Genomic DNA, 20,586 nt, shown 5'->3' with positions numbered 1-20,586 from the left:
GATTATTTTTGTATTTGAGAACTGATAATAGCTATCTAAATAATGTTTATAGATGCTTTACAAAGTCGTTCTTAACCATTAACAAGGTTTTAGTTTCATCAGATGCAACTTTACAGTAGACATCCAAATTATGTTTACTGACGGTTCACAAACGATTTCTTAATCATTAACAAAAAGTTTATAATAATATATGAAATGTTTTGATGTGAACAACAATACACTTTTAAAATAACTAATAATTAGTAAACATTAATTAGCAATTTGTTGTTAGTTAACAGTAAAATAACTATTAATTTAAGTTAAATTAACTTCAATTTATCAATTTATTAGCGATGGTTATTATAAAGTGTTACCAAGAAATGTTTTCAAAGCACAAATGCAGGTGAATCGCTGAAAAAAAAAAAAATTCAGTCGAAGGTCTTACAGGTCTAGTGTTGTAACAGACACTACAGTCAGGGTTCATATGCATTTAACCAATACTTTCCATGACATTTCCAATACTTTTCCATGACATTTTCATGACTTTTCCATGACTTTTCGGCAAATTTCCATCACTATGTGTTCCTGAAAATGTGAGTCGACATTCTACAATAAGAATACTAATCTGTGTCAAAGTTTACCCTCAGAGGTTTAACTATAACTATTCCAGGCCTGGAATTTGCATTTCTCAAATTCCATAAATTTTCCAGTTTTTTTCAAAATGTATGAACCCAGAACATGTGTTTTTCATGTGTGTTTTCTGAACAGCAGTGTGTAATTAAGCCCATCTGAATAACTCTTACCCTTGTAGTTTGGATGAACTCGAGGAGCATACACTCCAAATTTGATGAGGATGGGAACGTTGTAACCGAGGCGCACCCACTCCACCACATGCAGAGGAAAGAGGTTTGGGGTTGTGGCTTCTTTGGATGTCGGAGTGAGATTGCAGCTCAGTTCTGCAGAGCCCCCCTCTCTGCCACGAACCAATGACGCGCTGCCTTGAGAAACACCTGTAAAAGCAATAACAAATCACCACGATGAAGCGTGAGATTAGCTGTGGACATTTGCTGATAGCACAGACGGCAATAAACAGTAAAAAAAATGGGAATAAACACATAAATCATTGCTCTGCAAGGGCATGAGAAATATGGGCCTTTTAAAGAGAGTTATGGCTGCAAGAGAGGCCAGATTAACCTCTCTGGAATGTCATTCATTCCTGTGAAAATTGTTTGCTATGCTGGGAACAGTTCATGGAATATTTGCAGCAATATATCTTGGGAGAGAGCAGGAGAACACAGGAAAAGAAGAGGTCAAGACACAGACTGAAAGAAGTAATAACTAGGGATGCACCGATGCATCGGCTGAACATCGGTAACGGGCAATATTTGCCTCGTTAACTGCCATCGGCCATCGGGAAATAAAAATGACATTCGCCGATAATTATATGTCTCATGAACGCTGTGCTCAGGAGAAACTTTTTTTTCCTTTTTTTATTTGGGCGGGGAAGATACCCAGACGGAAGAGGGCACCACAAGACTCTCCTCAGTAACTTAGATTAAACAAAGAAGATGGCGGTCGTGGTGGCAATATTTTACAGTTTCAGAGAAAGATCAGCGTTTTGCAGTTTGCAATACGTGTTCCATTGACATTTCAAGAGGGGGGGCTGTTAGAAAGTCATTTAACACAACAAATCTCATTGGACATTTGAGAAGCAGGCACGAGGCGGTGTATGGCGATTACCTGCAAGCTGACCAAAAACGGAAAAATGAAGCCGCCAAGAAAGCGCAAACCCCCGGTAAGACTCAGACTTCAATTGACACGGCGTTTGAGAAAGCCAAACAGCTGCCTCCAGACAGCGCCAAAGCGAAACAAATAACAAACAAGGTGATGGAGTTCATCGCTTTAGATGACCAGCCTTTCTCTGTAGTGGAGGACGTGGGTTTTCGGAGTCTGATGAAGTTTATGGAGCCACGCTACTTTGCCGAGGTCTGTCTCCCCGAAATCCACAACATTGTGGCCACGCACATTCATGAGCTACTGGCTTGCGACATCGCTGCAATCAGTTTCACCACAGATATATGGAGTTCAGATGTAAGCCCTGTGAGCATGCTTAGCCTCACGGCACAGTGGATTGATAAGGACTTCAACCTGGTGAAGGCAGTGTTGCACTCCCAGGAGTTCGCAGGTACCCACTCAGCATCTGCCATCTCGGTGGCATTTGAGAACATGTTCCAGACGTGGAAAATCGACAAAACCAAAGTGCATGCTGTCGTGAGAGATAATGCTAGGAATATGACGAAAGCTATGATGGACAGTGGTCTGGCTAGTTTTGGCTGCATGGCGCACACACTGCAACTGGCAATTCATGACGGTGTTTTTAGCCAGCGCAGCCTCACGGATGTTGTGGCTATTTGCCGAAAAAATCGCCGGCCACTTTAAACACTCACCCCTCGCCTATTCACGTCTCCAGGCTGTGCAGATCCAGTTGGGAATGAAACCAAAAAGGCTACAGCAAGATGTTTCCACTCGATGGAATAGTACATTTTATATGATGGAGAGCTTGCTGGAACAAAAGCGCGCACTTGCTACATATGCCGCAGACTACGACCTCCCGGCCACTCTCAGTGCGCACCAGTGGCAATTAATTGAAAACTTTATAACACTCCTCTCCCCATTTCAACAATTGACGAGAGAAGTTAGCTCATCAGAAGCATCAGCTGCAGATGTCATCCCCTCTGTGACAGCCCTGAGACGTCTTCTGAGTAAGCAGGCTGACACAGACCACGGCGTTAAAACAACAAAGACCTCATTATTAGAGGCTGTAAATAGACGCTTCGATCAAATCCAGTACGATCCCATGTTCTGCATTGCCACCTATTTGGATCCCAGATACAAGGATCGTTACTTTGATGAGGATGTTAAACAACGCGCTCGAGAAATACTTGAGGCACACCTGTTGCCTGTTGCCGGTGCAGAGGATGGGACGCGCGATGGAGAGCGCGCACATCAGACAGAGCGCAAGAGGCAACGATCCGACAGAGCAGGGCCCTCCCTGCATGATGTGTTTGAGGAGATTCTGGAAGAAAATGGAGCAGAGAGGACAAGTACCTCTGTATCCCAACAACTGGGTATTTTCCTGGCAGACACCACTATTCCAAGAGGTGAGAGCGCACTCTCCTATTGGAGAAATAACCACCTGCGTTTTCCAGAACTCGCACAAATGGCACGCAAATACCTTAGTGCGCCATGCACCAGCACCGAGAGTGAGCGGTTATTCAGCTCTGTGTCTCATGTCTTGGATGAAAAGAGAAATAGGCTTTGCTGTGACAAGGCAGAGATGCTTATCTTTGTAAAGAAAAACATGCATCTTATTAAGAAGTAGGCCAGAGATTCAGCAGGTGACTTATGTGTCGGATCAGAAGTGGAGGTACTGTTTTTGTTTTATAAGATGCCCCATGTTCCAGCCTGTGAGTTCTGAAACACTGCAATGTTTTATTCTGTATGAGAAATACACAAGGTGAAAGATAGCCCTATTTATGTTTGTATTTATGAATATCATAATTTATTTATTTTAATAACATTATTTATTTTAATATTATGTATTTATTTCACTTGTTTTTGCATTTACACTTGATGTATTTTTTTTTTTTTTTTTATTTATCAGAAAAATTATTTTTTATTGGGCCATGAAAATAATCTCATTGAGTAAGTTTTTGTTTATCAGGCTAAAACCACTCAAATAATTTTGTTGGGCAATTTACTGAAACAATCTTTTCATTGATTAGTTAGCAGTCAAAGGTTTTTGAATGTTATTTTTCAGAAAAAAACTTGTCATAAATAAGGTTATAACTAATGTCAACCAGAAAGTGACATTAAAATTTGTTTGTTTCATAAATTGGTCTGATTGAATTTGTGCTCATTCTAAGATAGTGTGATCAAGAGCCGAAAGACTTGTATGTTTCCGTGGCACAAAAGAAGGAATAAATAACAAAAAGAAAAAACATCGCCATCGGCCATGTTGTTATGTTAAACATCGGTATCGGTATCGGCCCAGAATTTCCCAATCGGTGCATCCCTAGTAATAACTGATCCATGAATGCTTGAAGGAGAAATCCGGGGCGCAAAATGAACACACGTGTACAGAGTCCACCGTTCTCTGGGATATGTTTTCATGCTAATCGAATGTGACCAGTTTTAGCGCAAACGTTTGACCTTTAGTCAGCAGGGCAGAGGGTAAAGTAACAAGAAATCTCTATTTTATACCACTAACAAGGCTCAAAATAGCACCACGCTTCCACGGTAGCATAATGAGGGTCCCTACATGTAAACCAAAGCATTGAGAACTTTGTAAGTGTACAGACAGTTTATTAAAAAGATAGTTTACAAAGACAGTACCGTTCACGTATACATGCGGGCACCATCTTGGGAAAACAGTAACGACCAGTCGAACCACGAACTCCGTGTAACCAGTAACATAGCTCAAACGCCTGCGTTCCTCTTTCAATGTTTTTGCCACTTTGTCCGACGATAAAATTAAAAGATGAAGTAAAATGATAAATTAAAGCAGTTCGAAGAAACAAGCAATCACTGATGCCACTATAACCACTTAAAAATAAGTGAAAGTTTGAAAAAAAATCATTCAAAAAATTAATACCTCGTAAAATGGCAATTAATGCCTTTTAATGGCCTTAATTTTTACTAATTTGATTTACTAGTTTTTCAACCTTTTTTGTCGCTTTTTTCTTTGATGCCTAAGTCACTTTTTTGGGTCTTTATGTCGACCAAGCTGTAAGTGAGAAGGCTATGTGAGACACGCAACAATCCAGTAAAAGATGACTTTTTTTCGATGAAATAAAAGCATGTGAATAAACTAAACATGTCTGGCCCTGGATGTGTTTCTTACAGTATTTTCCAGTGTGGCCCTTAGTGTAACTGAGTTTGACAACTTTTGGTTTAGACATGTCGGTTAATAATCAAAATCCTTAACCCCATGACGCCTGAATTTATTCACAATTATATAAAAAAATGTATTATGTGTGTTTCTGGCTCCAAGCTGATGCTAAATTAAGTTGAGATTGTTAATTTGTCTATAGCTCATATAGAATAGATATAAATTTAGGATTGATGCAAATTAGCGACAACAAGCATTCATGGTAAAATTCTTTACAAAATGGTAAAATTAATAAAAACACATTTTCCCATCTCAGATATTTAGATTTTATTCATGTCACAAAGTAATTGACAAATAAATGAACCTTGACAAGAGCAAGAAAGAAAACACTCTCCTACTCCCTAACATTGACAGTAGTCTTTTTAGGGTTAGGGGTTAGGGTTAATTTTGCTTCTGTGAACTGGATGTAGTTCCCACTCCGACCGGTCCTACGAGAAACCAGTGCATGCAAAAGGTTCCTAGGTATGTATCGAATGTAAACAAACCGGCATTGTGGGAATACACCCACGCTATCTCGCCTGCAGTCGGAATGGAAGGGGTTTGATGCAAATTAGAGACAGTTGGCGTTAAGGGGTTAAGGAGAAAATAAACGGGATTTTCACTTCCAGTACCACACTTGTGAGCCCTATAACATCCCCAGAGTGCTCCCTGATAAAAAACCTGAGCCGTCAGAGGGCATGTTAAACAACCATGTGCCATTTGGTGACAAGATCTTATAGCTGCAAAGCCTGCAAACACACACAGCAATCCCATTAGTGACACCTGGAGCAGGCTGTCGTCTCTCCGTCTCCTCCCTCCTCCCTCGCTGCCATGTGCTCACGTGGGTGTGTGCGCAACTGGGTGCCGGTGTTTGCTCTGCTTCTCATCTGTCCTGGTGATTACTTTAATCTCAGAAGGGGGGGATGATACTCTGAAGCAGGACAGCAGGACTCTCTGATGCTCTCTCCGGCCGACCTCCCACCACCCCCTGGGGTACACACATGGTCTGCGGACCAGCGCAATCAATCCCCCCCCCCCCGTACAAACACAGGCACTCACACAGAGAAGCGTGTCTCGGGATGGGGGTTGCACAAATCCCAGATTGATCTAAATCCACACCCAGAGATATTATTTAAGTTGGATTTTGGCCCCATTCCCTCTCATCAACATGTCATGTCTATGTTGTAACCCCTCCCCTCTTTACTTTCTCCAAAATGGGAGCTGTGCCAGATTTAGTGTCACTCAAACTGCATGTAGGCAGCTAAAGGGCAGCATATGCCAACTGCCTTGCCATGCTTTCTCCTAACAAGGGGCCATAGTCGGTGAAGTTGGTAAACAATGAACTTTTGGTGAAGCTATGCAGACATATGGCAGAGACGAATGGAAGAAAACAACTGGTTGTCTTACAAAGCAGGGCTGCAACTAACCATTATTTCCATTTTCAATTATTTTATCGGTTTATCGATTAGTTGTTTGGTTTATAAAATGCCAAGATGGTAAAAAAAAAAGAAAAAAAAAAAAAAAAAAAGAAGTGTGCATCAGTGTTTCCCAAAAAGCCTGAGATGACGTCATCAAATACCTTGTTGTGTCCACAACTCAAAGAGATTCAGTTTCCTGTCAACGAGACAAAATGCTCAGCTCAAAAGATGACTTTGGATGATTAAATTTTGGGAAATGTCTTTAAAAAGATCCCATGGCATGAAAATGTCACTTTATGAGTTTTTTTTAACATTAATATGAGTTCCCCCCCAGCCTGCCTATGGTCCCTCAGTGGCTAGAAATGGTGATAGGTGTAAACCGAGCCCTGGGTATCCTGCTCTGCCTTTGAGAAAATGAAAGATGAGCAATCAGGAATCTTCTCCTTATGATGTCATAAGGGGAAAGGTTACCTCCCCTTTCTCTGCTTTGCCCACCCAGAGAATTTGCCCCCCAGAGAGAGAGAGAGAGAGAGAGAGAGACATCATGGCTTTCAAACGAGCAAAGTGGCAGTTGGTCAAGACCACCCCCTCCCCCCCCTCCAACTTCAGACACAGAAATGGCACATCCTAAGGAAAGCTCATTGTGGGACTGGCTCTAGTGGCTGTAATTCTGCACCAAAGCTGAATTTCGGGAAAGAGACTTCAGATACAGTATTAGGGGACCACTAAGGTCTATATAAAAGAGACTTCAGATACAGTATTAGGGGACCACTAAGGTCTATATAAAAGAGACTTCAGATACAGTATTAGGGGACCACTAAGGTCTATATAAAAGAGACTTCAGATACAGTATTAGGGGACCACTAAGGTCTATATAAAAGAGACTTCAGATACAGTATTAGGGGACCACTAAGGTCTATATAAAAGAGACTTCAGATACAGTATTAGGGGACCACTAAGGTCTATATAAAAGAGACTTCAGATACAGTATTAGAGGACCACTAAGGTCTATATAAAAGAGACTTCAGATACAGTATTAGGGGACCACTAAGGTCTATATAAAAGAGACTTCAGATACAGTATTAGGGGACCACTAAGGTCTATATAAAAGAGACTTCAGATACAGTATTAGGGGACCACTAAGGTCTATATAAAAGAGACTTCAGATACAGTATTAGGGGACCACTAAGGCCTATATAAAAGCATCCAAAGAGCACCATGTCATTTGGAAATGACGTTTGGAAATGAAGGTCCATTTTGTGAGCGATCAGTTTGTTGAAAAGGCATTTTATTGTTCAAAGTAATTTAGTAGTCTAGAGCTGCAAAGATGAATTGATTAGTTGTCAACTATTACATTAATTGCCAGTCATTTGTTTATTAAAAAAAGTGAAAAATCTCTGATTCCAGCTTGTTAAATGTGAATATTGTTCTAGTGTCTTCTCTCCTCTGGGACAGGAAACTGAATATCTTTGAGTTGTGAACAAAACAAGACATCTGAAGACGTCATCTTGGGCTTTTTGGGAAACACTGATCCACATTTTTCTCCATTTTCTGACACATTAGAGACCAAACAACTAATCCATTCATCCAGAAAATAATCAACAATGAAAATAATCGGTAGTTGCCACCCTAGTTGTCTGCTACGTACATTGCAATATTTGACAAAATGCTCAGCTCAAAAGATCAACCTTCTTGGTGCTTTGGATCATCTGTTCAATTTTGGGTTATGTGTTGTTTAGTTCGGAAATGTAAATGCATTTTGTGAGAGATCAGTATGTTGATTGTTAAGAGTAGTATTAAAAGTTTTGGGGAAGACAACTCTGCTGATGAATACCTGTAACCGCTCTAATAAAACTCTAAAAGGAGGTGTCCAATATAATGTATTGTAAGTGTATGCAAAGATCCATATTTGCAAAGAAACTGCACAGACAGTCTTATCTTCAATGGCATGGTTTGGTTGTGTCTCAGTCAAGCACAAGAATCGCCTAAATCAAATTGTAAAATGGTCAAGTAAGCTGATTGGGGAGCCCCAGCTGTATGTATGCTAAACAACTACAGCGGCTAGCTATGGCTATCAAAGAAGATAGCCTACACCCTCTGAATAGGGAACTCCAGTATCTCCCCTCTGGACGGAGGCTAAAAGTTCTTGGTTGCAGAACTACAAGATTTAAAAACCAGTGGCAATCACTCTGTTAAACAAATGGTAAAATTATTTGCATAAAATGCACAAGCACTTTAATCATGTACTGTTTTCTATTCCTCTTTTTTCTGTGTTTTATTACCTGTTTTTATATGTTTTAATGTTTTGTGTGTTGTATGTTATGTTGTGGTCTACAAAGTATTGAGGATGTCCTGCCTCTTAAAACTAGTTTACCTACGGGTACCAATAAAGTAACCTAACCTAACCATTTATTTTCAAGTATTACGGCTGTATGTTAAAATTGTAACTGAAATACGTAAATAATGTAATGTAACGTAATGCAATAAATGTGCACAGACACGATCAGTCATAGACAACGGTGGGTCAGCTGTAACAGTTTGAGTGCACGGGCAGCGGCTCTATGACCGGGATCTAAGTCATGACGAGCAAGCAGCACTTTCTTACCGCTGCTGGCATATAGTCGAGCAAAACGTGCAGCAACATTTTTGTCACTTTTTCCGACGTTTTTGTCATTTTCCCTGACGTCTTTGTCACTTTTTCAAAACATTTTGTCACTTTTTCCGACGTTTTTGTCATTGTTTCCCACGTCTTTGTCACCTTTTATAACATTTTTGTCATTTTTTCCGACGTTTTTGTCATTTTCCCTGACGTATTTGTCACTTTTTCAAAACATTTTGTCACTTTTTCCGACGTTTTTGTCATTGTTTCCCACGTCTTTGTCACCTTTTCTAACATTTTTGTCATTTTTTCCGACGTTTGTCATTTTCCCTGACGTCTTTGTCACTTTTTCAAAACATTTTGTCACTTTTTCCGACGTTTTTGTCATTGTTTCCCACGTCTTTGTCACCTTTTCTAACATTTTTGTCATTTTTTCCGACGTTTTTGTCATTTTTTTCCAACGTCTTTGTCAATTTTTTCAACATTTTTGTCACTTTTTCCGATGTTTTTGGGCGCTTTGTTTTCTATGCTGACTGAGGAACTTTTTCCTGACTTCTTTAGGACTTTATGTCGACCAAACTGTAAGTGAGAAGACTATATGACACAAGCAATAATGCAGTCAAAGACTTTTTCAATTAAATAAACACATGTCTGGCCCTTGATGTGATTCTTATTTTCCAGCGTGGCCCTCTGGGAAATTGAGTTTGACACCCCTGATCTACAGGTAGGACATCATCCCCAGGCTTCATGAACTTGCGCTCCATTGCTTTCACCGACAACGCTAACGTGACATATGGATCTCAATCATGCAGTGTTGCCGGGACGTGCCCTCCTCTGCTTCTGATAGGCTTGTAACGTTAGCTGGAGCTGCGTTCGTCTCGTATGATTGGTAGGTGAAATCAATTGACTCGAAAATATTAAAACCGCATGCAAGTTCCCACTTTTTTTTTTAAATTCGAAGAGATCCGGCAAGGTGCCGGAATACTTCCAGCCCTGGCAATGGCGTACTCACTCAGCAGACAGATGGCTACAGCAGCGGTGACAGCCTGGAGCCAGCGTCTCTTCGGTCCCATGGCCGTCCGTCACACGCCTTCACACATCTCCCGACCTGAAAGAGAAGACCACACGGGTTGACCGGGTCAGCGCTGGCTGCACAGGGACATCCCTCACATCCCTCACATCAGTATAAATATAATCCCACAAGTTAACATCAACTCTTAGTCCAACAGCTACACTACATTCCAGATGCTCCTTGGTTATTAAATAACTGGATTCTTTTAAAACATTTCATATTCTGGAAAGAAATTGCATGTCTGAGCTGGATTAAAGCAAATAGACTACTATTCCAACAAGTGTCTGTGTGTGTGTGTGTGTGTGTGTCAGATAGAGAGATAGTGTGTATGTATGTATCTGTGTTTGTGTGTATCTGTGTGTGTGAGATAGAGTTTGTGTGTGTGTCTGTATGTGTATCAGCGCGTGTTTGTGTGTGTGTGTGTGTGTGTGCATGTGTGTGTGTGTGTGTTTGAGATAGATAGTGTGTATGTATTTATCTGTGTTTGTGTGTATCTGTGTGTGTGAGATAGAGAGTTTGTGTGTGTGTATTAGCACGTGTTTGTGTGTGTGTGTGTGTGTGTGTGTGTGTGTGTCTGCGTGTGTGAGATAGAGTGTGTGTGTGTGTGAGATAGAGTGTGAGTGTGTGTGTGAGATAAAGAGAGAGTGTGTGTGTGTGTGTGTGTGAGATAGAGTGTGTGTGTATGTATGCATCTGTGTTTGTGTGTGTGAGATAGAGTTTGTGTATGTGTCTGTGTGTGTATCAGCACGTTTGTGTGTGTGTGTGTGTGTGTGTGTGTGTGTGTGTGTGTGTGCATGCATGTGCATGTGTGTGTCCAAGTCTCTCCTGTACTGTGTGTACAGATTAACCTGAGCCTTGTGATTGGTTCAGTGCGTCCAGAAGATCTTGTCTCGCACTAAATAGGCCAACAGCAGTTGACAGGTGACACGACAGGTGACCACGACTCCAGATGTTATCTTATTACCACTTCCTTAAAAAAAGCTACTTCAGTGGCATCCTGCCATTTGGCAACGCTATCAAATTAACCTGAATTCAAGGCACTAGGGCTAGTAATTGAAAATGTATCGACATCAAAATTCTGAAGCTGTTATCGACGTATTTTTCCCATTAAGATAATTTCTTCCTGTTGATAGGCCTACTTTCTCCTTAAAAACAATCTACAGCGTGTGTAGTCACCTGACTTTGCCCGGACCAGTCAGCCGCATTGAAAGCATAACGGAGGATAACTCAAACACTGAGGGCTCTATCCTGCACCCGGCGCAGCGCAAAACCCGTCCCAAGAGTCTTTGCTAGTTTAAGACCTAGTCTTTCCCGTCCGTGTTGGTCTTACAGGGAGGTGTGTTCAGGTGCATTCTGGGCGTGCTGGTCTTACAGGGAGGTGTGTTCAGGTGCATTCTGGGCGTGCTGGTCTTACAGGGAGGTGTGTTCAGGTGCATTCTGGGCGTGCTGGTCTTACAGGGAGGTGTGTTCAGGTGCATTCTGGGCGTGCTGGTCTTACAGGGAGGTGTGTTCAGGTGCATTCTGGGCGTGCTGGTCTTACAGGGAGGTGTGTTCAGGTGCATTCTGGGCGTGCTGGTCTTACAGGGAGGTGTGTTCAGGTGCATTCTGGGCGTGCTGGTCTTACAGGGAGGTGTGTTCAGGTGCATTGTGTTCAGGTGCATTCTGGGCGTGCTGGTCTTACAGGGAGGTGTGTTCAGGTGCATTCTGGGCGTAATGTTATCTTGAGACAGCGGGAAGTGATCTCACCATTGACCAACAAAAACCTGGTCTAAATTCAATAACGCAGCATTTCATTGTTATTTTAACAGACCATTAGTAAAATGCTCCTATTGGCTCGTGCACAGCACGCTAACACTATTGTTACACACACAGGGACGCACAGCAACACACACACACACACACACACACACACACACACACACACACACACACACACACACACACACACGCAGAAGATTACTAATAAAAATATTACGGTGTAAATCCTCCATCATAACAGCAATGCTCCAAGGTCCAAACGCGCCTGGCTTTTAAAGGGAATGGGAGATGATCTCTGATTGGTTGATTGCATGTTACTCCCGAAACACACCTCTGATTAATGAAGACACTAAGGACAACCCTTTAGGACCAGGCGCCTGGCGCACGGAACCTTTTTTCTACCGTCAAACTAACAAAAGTGGATTTGGACTGGCCCTAAACACACCTGCACCAGGCGCTTATTTGTAGTAGTGAAATATTAAAGCTAAAAACTAAAATTGAAATGATTTTTGATTCCAGCTGACAGTATTCAAAAGAAGGACATCTATCTCTTCATGTAAAAAAAAAAGGCCATAACGAGGAAGTGGTTGAAATGTACTCCATTACCTTCGAAAACCAAAGCAGGGACAGTTTACAAGAGAAAACGTGGGTTGAGTCTTCAGGAAAGTTATAAAAAGAGCGATGTGCCCCCCTCCCTTAATGATTTTCTTTTTTTTTAACCTGGCAATATAGTTTCAGTTCAGTTTTAGCTTGTCTTGAAGGTTTTATTTTTATTTCATTTCATTATACTAAAATTTTTTCCCATTGCTTCTTTTTGTTTTTGTTTACAATAACCCAGGGTTCACCCAATTATTAAACACGCCGACTTATTGGGAATTTAGCTTATTCACCGTAACCCCCAGAGTTAGACTAGTCCATACATACCCTTCTCATCTCAGTGCGTGCTGTAAGGCTGTCTGATGGCTCCAGCAGCATCAGGCCAGCACAGAACACGCAGGTGAATGGTTCCAGTAATCCTACTGCTCCCAATAAGTGACAAAATAACGCCAACATGTTCCTATTTACATGTTGTGATTTGTAGAGTCACAGCGTGTACAAAAAACAACGTAACATGTAAACAAACTGGGAACTATATTCTCAGAAGGCGAAGCTCTGTTACTTCTGCTACTTGGGCGGAGTGATATGCTCGCTGCAAGCCTGTCTGAGAATATAGTTCCCGGTTTGTTTACTGTTAGAAGATGGCTGTGTCTCATGTTACGTTGTTTTTTGTAGACGCTGTGACTCTACAAATCACAACATGTAAATAGGAACATGTTGGCGTTATTTTGTCACTTTTGTCACAATTCGGAGCAGTAGGCTAGTTGGAGCCAGTTACCTGCCGGATCTGTGCTGGGCTAAGCTACCGGTGGAGCCGTCAGACAGCGTTACAGCACGCACTGAGATGAGAAGGGTATGTATGGACTTGTCTAACTCTGGGGGTTACAGTGAATAAGATAAAGTCCCGATAAGAGATGAGAAGGGTATGTATCAACTTGTCTAACTCTGGGGGTTACGGTGAATAAGCTGAAGTTCCAATAAGTCCGCGTGTTCCTTTAAACACACAAAAAGCACATGCAAACGCAGCAGCACCCTCCTCTGATTTATATCTCCTAATGAGCCCCACAAACAAGAAACCACTTACACAAATTGTGGGCCTACTTCACAGTCACTTCACGAGCTGCAGCTAATCATGAGGCCCTCTACCCTAAATTGGATTGGAGGCACAAGTTTAAGTTGTTGCCCTAATAACATAATGGAAAACCTCGCCCCCTGCCTTTAAGTCACTCCATTCAGCTCCCCTAATACCAGCTTATTACTTTAACTTCATTTAGGTAATATTAGAAGGAGGGTGGCTATTCTTAGAAAGCAACTTGATGGTAGATATTAGCTGCTGCTCTAACTAGATGCACAGTACTCAATCACACGACGGACATGTCTAGTCCCTCGGCGGTTATATTTGCACCAGGGTAAACAAACATCCCAGAATAGAGCAGCAGAAAGATGCACAAATCTTCCAAAACTTGACTGACGGGGTTAAGACTTTTGCTGCTGGAGCTGGATGCGAAACACTGTGGTAACTAGGGATGTAACTAGGGTTGGGTATCCATTGGATGTTCCCAATTCTGATTCTACTCGTCGATTCTTGATTTCGTACGGTGACCGTACCAGATGTTGTAACAGCGGCCATGTTGTGTATAGTTTAGGGTCCTCGCCACCACCAGACCAATCAGCATTGAACAGATTGAACATGTAGCTGGTAGGGCTGCTCCCTCTTAGTCGATTAGTCGACTAATCGGTCGTTTTGGTTTTAGTCAACTTTGATTTCTTTAGTCCATTAGTCATGTTTGATGCTTTTTTTTTTCATGCTGAATGACTTATTTCCAAGAAACGTACGAGCACAACTCTGGTAAACACAAGAATTAAAGTGGTGTTTTTAGCACGACTCTTTGTGGAGAAACTCAGATTTACAGATCTGTCGATTTAAATCAACTAATCGATTAGTCGGTGCAGTTGAATGAGTGTTAGGCGACTAATAATTTCTTCAATCGAGCTTGAATGGTCTTCTTTTGCCTGAAAGTTCTGCCAAACAACAACGTTTTCTGCTCACCAGATCCATGTCCACTTCCTCACAGCCTGCTGCGTTGAACGCTCCACCTACGTAAACACCTTCCCGTCATCAACGGCGCCGTCACTACGGCGACCAGCGTAGCGCGCCGAGTGCAAGCGTAGGGTTCGGTTCGCTGGGAAAAAAATTCTAAGGTTCGGCAGAAACCAGAACACGTCAAAAAGCCCCAATAATCAGCCCAATCTGAAGCCCAATCCTGGATTCAGTGCTTCCCTGGTTTTGTCTTCGGTCTCCAATAAATAAAAATAAATACATTAAAATTGAAGAGGAATGGGACGAAAGCGCATTAGAGCTTTACAGTTAAAGCTGATGATGAGGGGAGGATGGCACGAATAAAAGATGAGGTCTGTAGTTTCTGCACGACAGAATGTTTGTTAATGAGGAAAGGATTACTCCCACTGAGCAAACATTACTTACTCAGTGGGGGTCTCGGGGGAAAGAAGAACTCTTATAATGGATTTAAAGAAATAAATTCCGTCTAATCATTTGTGTTTCACCTCCAGCAGTCACAGAAATGATGGGAGTGATTGCACATCACTGGCGGTCATCTTCAAAGTCATTTTAACAACATGACAGCAAAAGTAATGAGCAAATTCTATCAAATATCTAGAGTTCTAGCTCATATCTGCACCTTGAGTTACTTTTGACAACGTGAAGATTAGGGTTGGGCATCGTTTGGATTTTTAACAGATTGTTTTGGGGCATTTTTAGGCTTTTATTGATTAGCTGAACTAATTTTTATTTTTAAAGGCCAGTTATTTCATGGATCCAGGATACTATGCATCCTGATGAAGTTCCCTTGGCCTTTGGAATTAAAATAGCCCCCCATCATCATCATATACCCTTCACCATACCCCCACATCATCACATACCCTTCACCATACCCCCACATCATCACATACCCTTCACCATACCTAGAGATTGGCATGGGGTACTTTCCATGAAATCATGTCTCAATGCAAATCAAAACAGCTATTAGGCTAACTGATATAAAACCATTTTTGTATTCCTCTTTTTAGTCAACTTTAGCATTGGGTCTAAAACTTATGAGCACCACTGTATTGTGGCCGGGTTGGCTCAGTGGGTAGAGCAGGCGCACATGTGCTGAGAGGTTTATGCCTTGACGCTGAGGTCCAGGGTTCAAATCTAACCGGTGATGATTTCCTGCATGTCTTCCCTCTCTCGCCTAGCTGTCCTGTCAAATTAAAAGGCGGAAAAAGCCCCCCAAAAAATGACATGTATATGACAACTCCTTTCTTCCCTTTGGCTCTGCCTCCACACCAGAATCCATAATAAATGACTAGCTTGTGGCAACAGACAGACGCAGACTTAACCGACTTATGGAGGAAGCCCGGGGGTGGTGGGGGCTTTGTCTGCAGGTGCACGAGTAGACGGATGACAAACAGGTTATTTCCTCAGGCAGCCGAGCAGAGACAGGGGGCCATTTAATTGGATATAGAAAAGACCTCAGAAAAGAGCTCAAAAGGTTAAGACAGAACACAACATGAACTATGTGTCTGTGACAAGTCAAAAACAGCCAAGCAGCATTGTGATAATATTAGACATTTGCAGACATTATGGAAAGGATCCCTACAGAGATAGACCTTTTAGTTAAAGAGTAAGATCCTTTTAGTTTAACATCAAACAGCCCCGAAATCACCATCACCAAACTCCACCAGACTCCATGTAAATAATCAGGACTTTTAGCGTGTATAGAGCCAGCATATCTCCACCAGACTCCATGTAAATAATCAGGACTTTTAGCGTGTATAGAGCCAGCATATCTCCACCAGACTCCATGTAAATAATCAGGACTTTTAGCGTGTATAGAGCCAGCATATCTCCACCAGACTCCATGTAAATAATCAGGACTTTTAGCGTGTATAGAGCCAGCATATCTCCACCAGACTCCATGTAAATAATCAGGACTTTTAGCGTGTATAGAGCCAGCATATCTCCACCAGACTCCATGTAAATAATCAGGACTTTTAGCGTGTATAGAGCCAGCATATCTCCACCAGACTCCATGTAAATAATCAGGACTTTTAGCGTGTATAGAGCCAGCATATCTCCACATGTAAATGGGTGAATTAAAGGTTTATTTCAACCAAATCAGAGTGGTGATTGTTGGAACAGTGGAAAGATAAACCAAGACGGGTTTCGGTAGTTTTATTTAGTTTCTGTCCACTTTGAATGAAGTGTGTTTTACGATGATAAAAGTCCTGATTATTTACATGGAGTCTAGTGGAGTTTCATGTTAAACTAAAAGGATCTTACTCTTTTACTAAAAGGTCCATCTCTGTAGGGATCCTTTCCATAATGTTGTCACACACTTAGAATAATAATCTGAGTCTGTCAGCGGCAACAACAGAACTTTTAGTGGATGCAAATTGAAGGTAAATGTCCAATAAATGTTACATCGCAGCTTGTTTCGCCACTGCCGACTGCAGCGGTCCTGCTTAAAGGCTCTCAAAGACACCCACACAGGTGTTTTCAGGTAACCTGGCTGATTGGACCTTTTCCCAGGACTGTGTGGGTGTGTTTAGACTGATTGATTGACATCTTCCGGAGTCTCCTGTTAGCTTTGCTGCACATTTAAGGGCAGGGCAAATGAGCTTTATCATTCTTCTAGGTAGAAAAGATTTGTGACCTAATACATTTCTCCATCTAAGCTTCAACATGAGCAGAGATCTAATCAGCCTGAATAACTGAAATCCCCTGCGTGGCTGTTCAGAGGCTTAAATACAGCATCTCAAAAATTGTTGTCACAGTGGCCAGGTTAGCTCAGTTGGTAGAGCAGGACCCACATATACGGAGTATATGCCTCAAAGCGGAAGGTCCAGGGTTCGAGTCCGACCCGAGACAATTTCCTGCATGTCATCCCCCTTTCTCTCCCCATTAAAGGCTGAAATGCCCAAAAAAAATAAATACAAATTGCTGTCACTTAGACACAAAGGCTACATTCAGACTGCAGGCAGAAGTGGCCCAAATCTGATCAAGTGACCAGGTCAGACTTCTTCAGAAGTAGCGTGAACACAGAAATCAGATTCAGACCACTTCCATATGTGGTCCTGAATCAGATCCAGGTCTGATTTTTGTCAATGCGGACAAAGTGTGAACAACCGAGGTGGATTTGATGCGACTTTTACATCAATCTACATCGACATTTGTCACAATTCTGCTCCGGCGAGAGTTAGCCCGAAACACAGACAGTACATTAAAAACTAGACCTAGAGGCCTACAACAGGGAGAACAGTGATGGAGCAAGTCAACGGAGGGAGAGGGAGGGGTTAGACCTAATTAGTGTATATGCTCATTAATGTGGCTGCCATTACACAAACATTTAGAAATAAAAGTGAAAATGCTGACTTCCTCCATAACCTCCCTAACTTTAGTGCTGCGTCTGATGTCATTAGGGCCCGAGCACCGACAGCAGGCCCTATTGAAACTGAAGGAATTATTATTATTACGCCAAATGAATTGGCTTTTTGAGGGGCTTAACATGTTCAAAAACTCACCAAATTTGGCGGCCGCATCAAGTCTGGTGAAAATGTACGTATTTTAAGGGTTTCAGGAATAGGCGCACAAAAATGGCTCGCTAGCGCCCCCTTACAAAGTTAAAGAAATTGAGCCCCTGCAGTGCGTTTAACGTAGACTCACGAAACTTGGTAAACATATGTAACATGTCAAGATGTACAAAAGACGTCATTGGAGCCATACCCTAAACCCAACAGGAAGTCCGCCATTTTGAATTGAAAGTTTGAAATTAGTGCGATTTTGGCCATTTCCACATGTCGTACTTTAACCAACTCCTCCTAGAGATTTCATCCGATCAACTTCAAACTCGGTCTGTGCCGTCTTAAGATGTTAAAGATGAAAAGTTGTTAAAAGAAAAACTTTTCATCATAGGGCGTGGCCGTGGCGGAGCGGCCATTTTGTGCGTTTCGCCGCCGAAACAGGAAGTGGGTGTATTGTTGTTCTTGTGCGCATGCGAGTTAGTTGGAAACCGCACAACAGTTCACACTGGAACCTGATATATTACACATTTTAAAAATGTAACGTCAACAGACCAACAAAAAAAATCAAAAAATCCAAATTAAGCATTAAGACTTGCGGTGTCAACGCAGCCATAACATGGGAAAATAGGGTCCAGGTTGCAAAAAGAAATATAGTACAGGCCAAAAGTTTGGACACACCTTCTCATTCAATGTGTTTCCTTTTTATTTTCATGACTATTTACATTGTAGATTCTCACTGAAGGCATCAAAACTATGAATGAACACATATGGAATTATGTACTTAACAAAAAAGTGTGAAATAACTGAAAACATGTCTTATATTTTAGATTCTTCAAAGTAGCCACCCTTTGCTTTTTTTGATAACTCTGCAAACCCTTGGTGTTCTCTCAATGAGCTTCATGAGGTAGTCACCTGAAATGGTTTTACCTTCACAGGTGTGCTTTGTCAGGGTTAATTAGTGGAATTATTTCCCTTATTAATAAAAAAGCAAAGGGTGGCTACTTTGAAGAATCTAAAATATAAGACATGTTTTCAGTTATTTCACACTTTTTTGTTAAGTACATAATTGTGTTCATTCATAGTTTTGATGCCTTCAGGGAAAATCTACAATGTAAATAGTCATGAAAATAAAAGGAAACGCATTGAATGAGAAGGTGTGTCCAAACTTTTGGCCTGTACTTTACCAAAGTTACCCTTTAAGAAAAGGTTTTTCCACTTGAGGATTTCCTGCCGCTGCACGAGAAACGTAGATCTGTGACACGCGTCTGGACACACTTCACCGCTCCGACATTCGACTGGATTTCAATGACACAAATTGCTTTAGATGTGGCCATGACTTAGCCTTCTGGTCTGGACATTTCTAACACCCTGACTAATCCTGCCGTACCGCTCGCAGCAAGTGCTACCGGTGTAATTGAATTAGAGATCAAATTGGGGAGACAAATCAAGGACACACATGTCATCTGGCTGTGCAGTGATCAATCACGGGCAAATGAAGTCACTAAGCACTCCAGATTACTCCATAAAACGCTCGGTGGAGATAACAGGGACGGTTTGTTTGCTGTACAGCTAGCAGGCCATGACACATTTTACAGAAACCACAGACAACGGGAAACAATGTGGACCTTGGCTCAGAGAGGATTGATGATCCTTTGTAATAGATCACTGATCCGCCTCTGTGGCAGAAGCTACTTCACTAAACTTCTAACTGCATGAATCGATTAGTTGTCAACTATTAAATTAAATCGCCAACTATTTTGATAATCGGTTTAAGTCATTTTTTTAATGGGGAAAACAAGTCAAACTTGTGTGAGGTCATCTTGTTAAATGTTTATATGTTTCTAGTGTCTTCTCTCCTCTGGGACAAGAAACTGAACATCTTTGAGTTGAGGACAAAACATGACATTTGAGGACGTCACCTTGGGGCTTTTTTTTGGGAAACACTGATCCATATTTTTCACCACTTGAGAGACTAAACTGGGGTGGCAGTAGCTCAACCCATAGGAAGTTGGGTTAGGTACCGGAGGGTTGCTGGTTCAAATCCCCATAAGGACCAAAGTACAGAGGTGGACTGGTAGAGCTGGAGAATCCTGGGCACTTCTTGGTGTAACCCCAACACACTCTGTGTGTGTGTGTGTGTGTGTGTGTGTGTGTGTGTGTGTGTGTGTGTGTGTGTGTGTGTGTGTAATATTAATGTGTCTCACAAAAAATGGTAAGAATTGAGAATAAAAATAGCAATTCTAAATGTGTTTCATGCCGACCTTCCACCAATGAAAAACGACTTTTCAAGTGATTCCACTGTCTCAGACTAATGTCTAATACCTGAATGATGAGAGTCTTGAGATCGTGTTTAATAACCAAGGGACAAAAAACTGTTTGAAATCATGAATATATACAAAAAAAAAAAGAAGAAAAAACGGCAAAACGTCAAAAGGCAAAAAATATCGGAAAAGCGGCAAAAGTTTTGGGGGAAAAAAAGCTTGAAAAAGGCCACAAAAACTTTCTTCTAAAAAGTGAACAAAAACATTGAATGTGCCAGAAAAAATGTTTTTTAAAAAGCCCAGTTTTGATGACTTTTCTGTTTCTGTATTTAGTGTTTATCTTCTAACTATAAATTACAGGAACATCTGTGTGTCTGTATCTCTGT

General features: G+C 41.5%; 1 protein-coding gene across 1 annotated transcript in view; it reads right to left on the bottom strand.

The window, feature by feature from the left end:
• Nucleotides 1–20,586, bottom strand: part of igsf9b (immunoglobulin superfamily, member 9b) — an 86,431-nt gene that overhangs the window by 50,091 nt on the left and 15,754 nt on the right. Inside the window, exons 3-4 of the mRNA XM_028579209.1 lie at nt 9,939–10,034; nt 783–989 (exon numbers count right to left, since the gene is read on the bottom strand). Coding sequence (XP_028435010.1) covers nt 783–989; nt 9,939–9,999 — 268 coding nt within the window. The 5' untranslated portion in view covers nt 10,000–10,034. The remainder of the gene's footprint in view (nt 1–782; nt 990–9,938; nt 10,035–20,586) is intronic.

Source organism: Perca flavescens, chromosome 5 (assembly GCF_004354835.1).
Source record: "Perca flavescens isolate YP-PL-M2 chromosome 5, PFLA_1.0, whole genome shotgun sequence".
Taxonomy (NCBI): Eukaryota; Metazoa; Chordata; class Actinopteri; order Perciformes; family Percidae; genus Perca; species Perca flavescens.
This window is presented reverse-complemented; position numbering and strand designations above follow the sequence as displayed.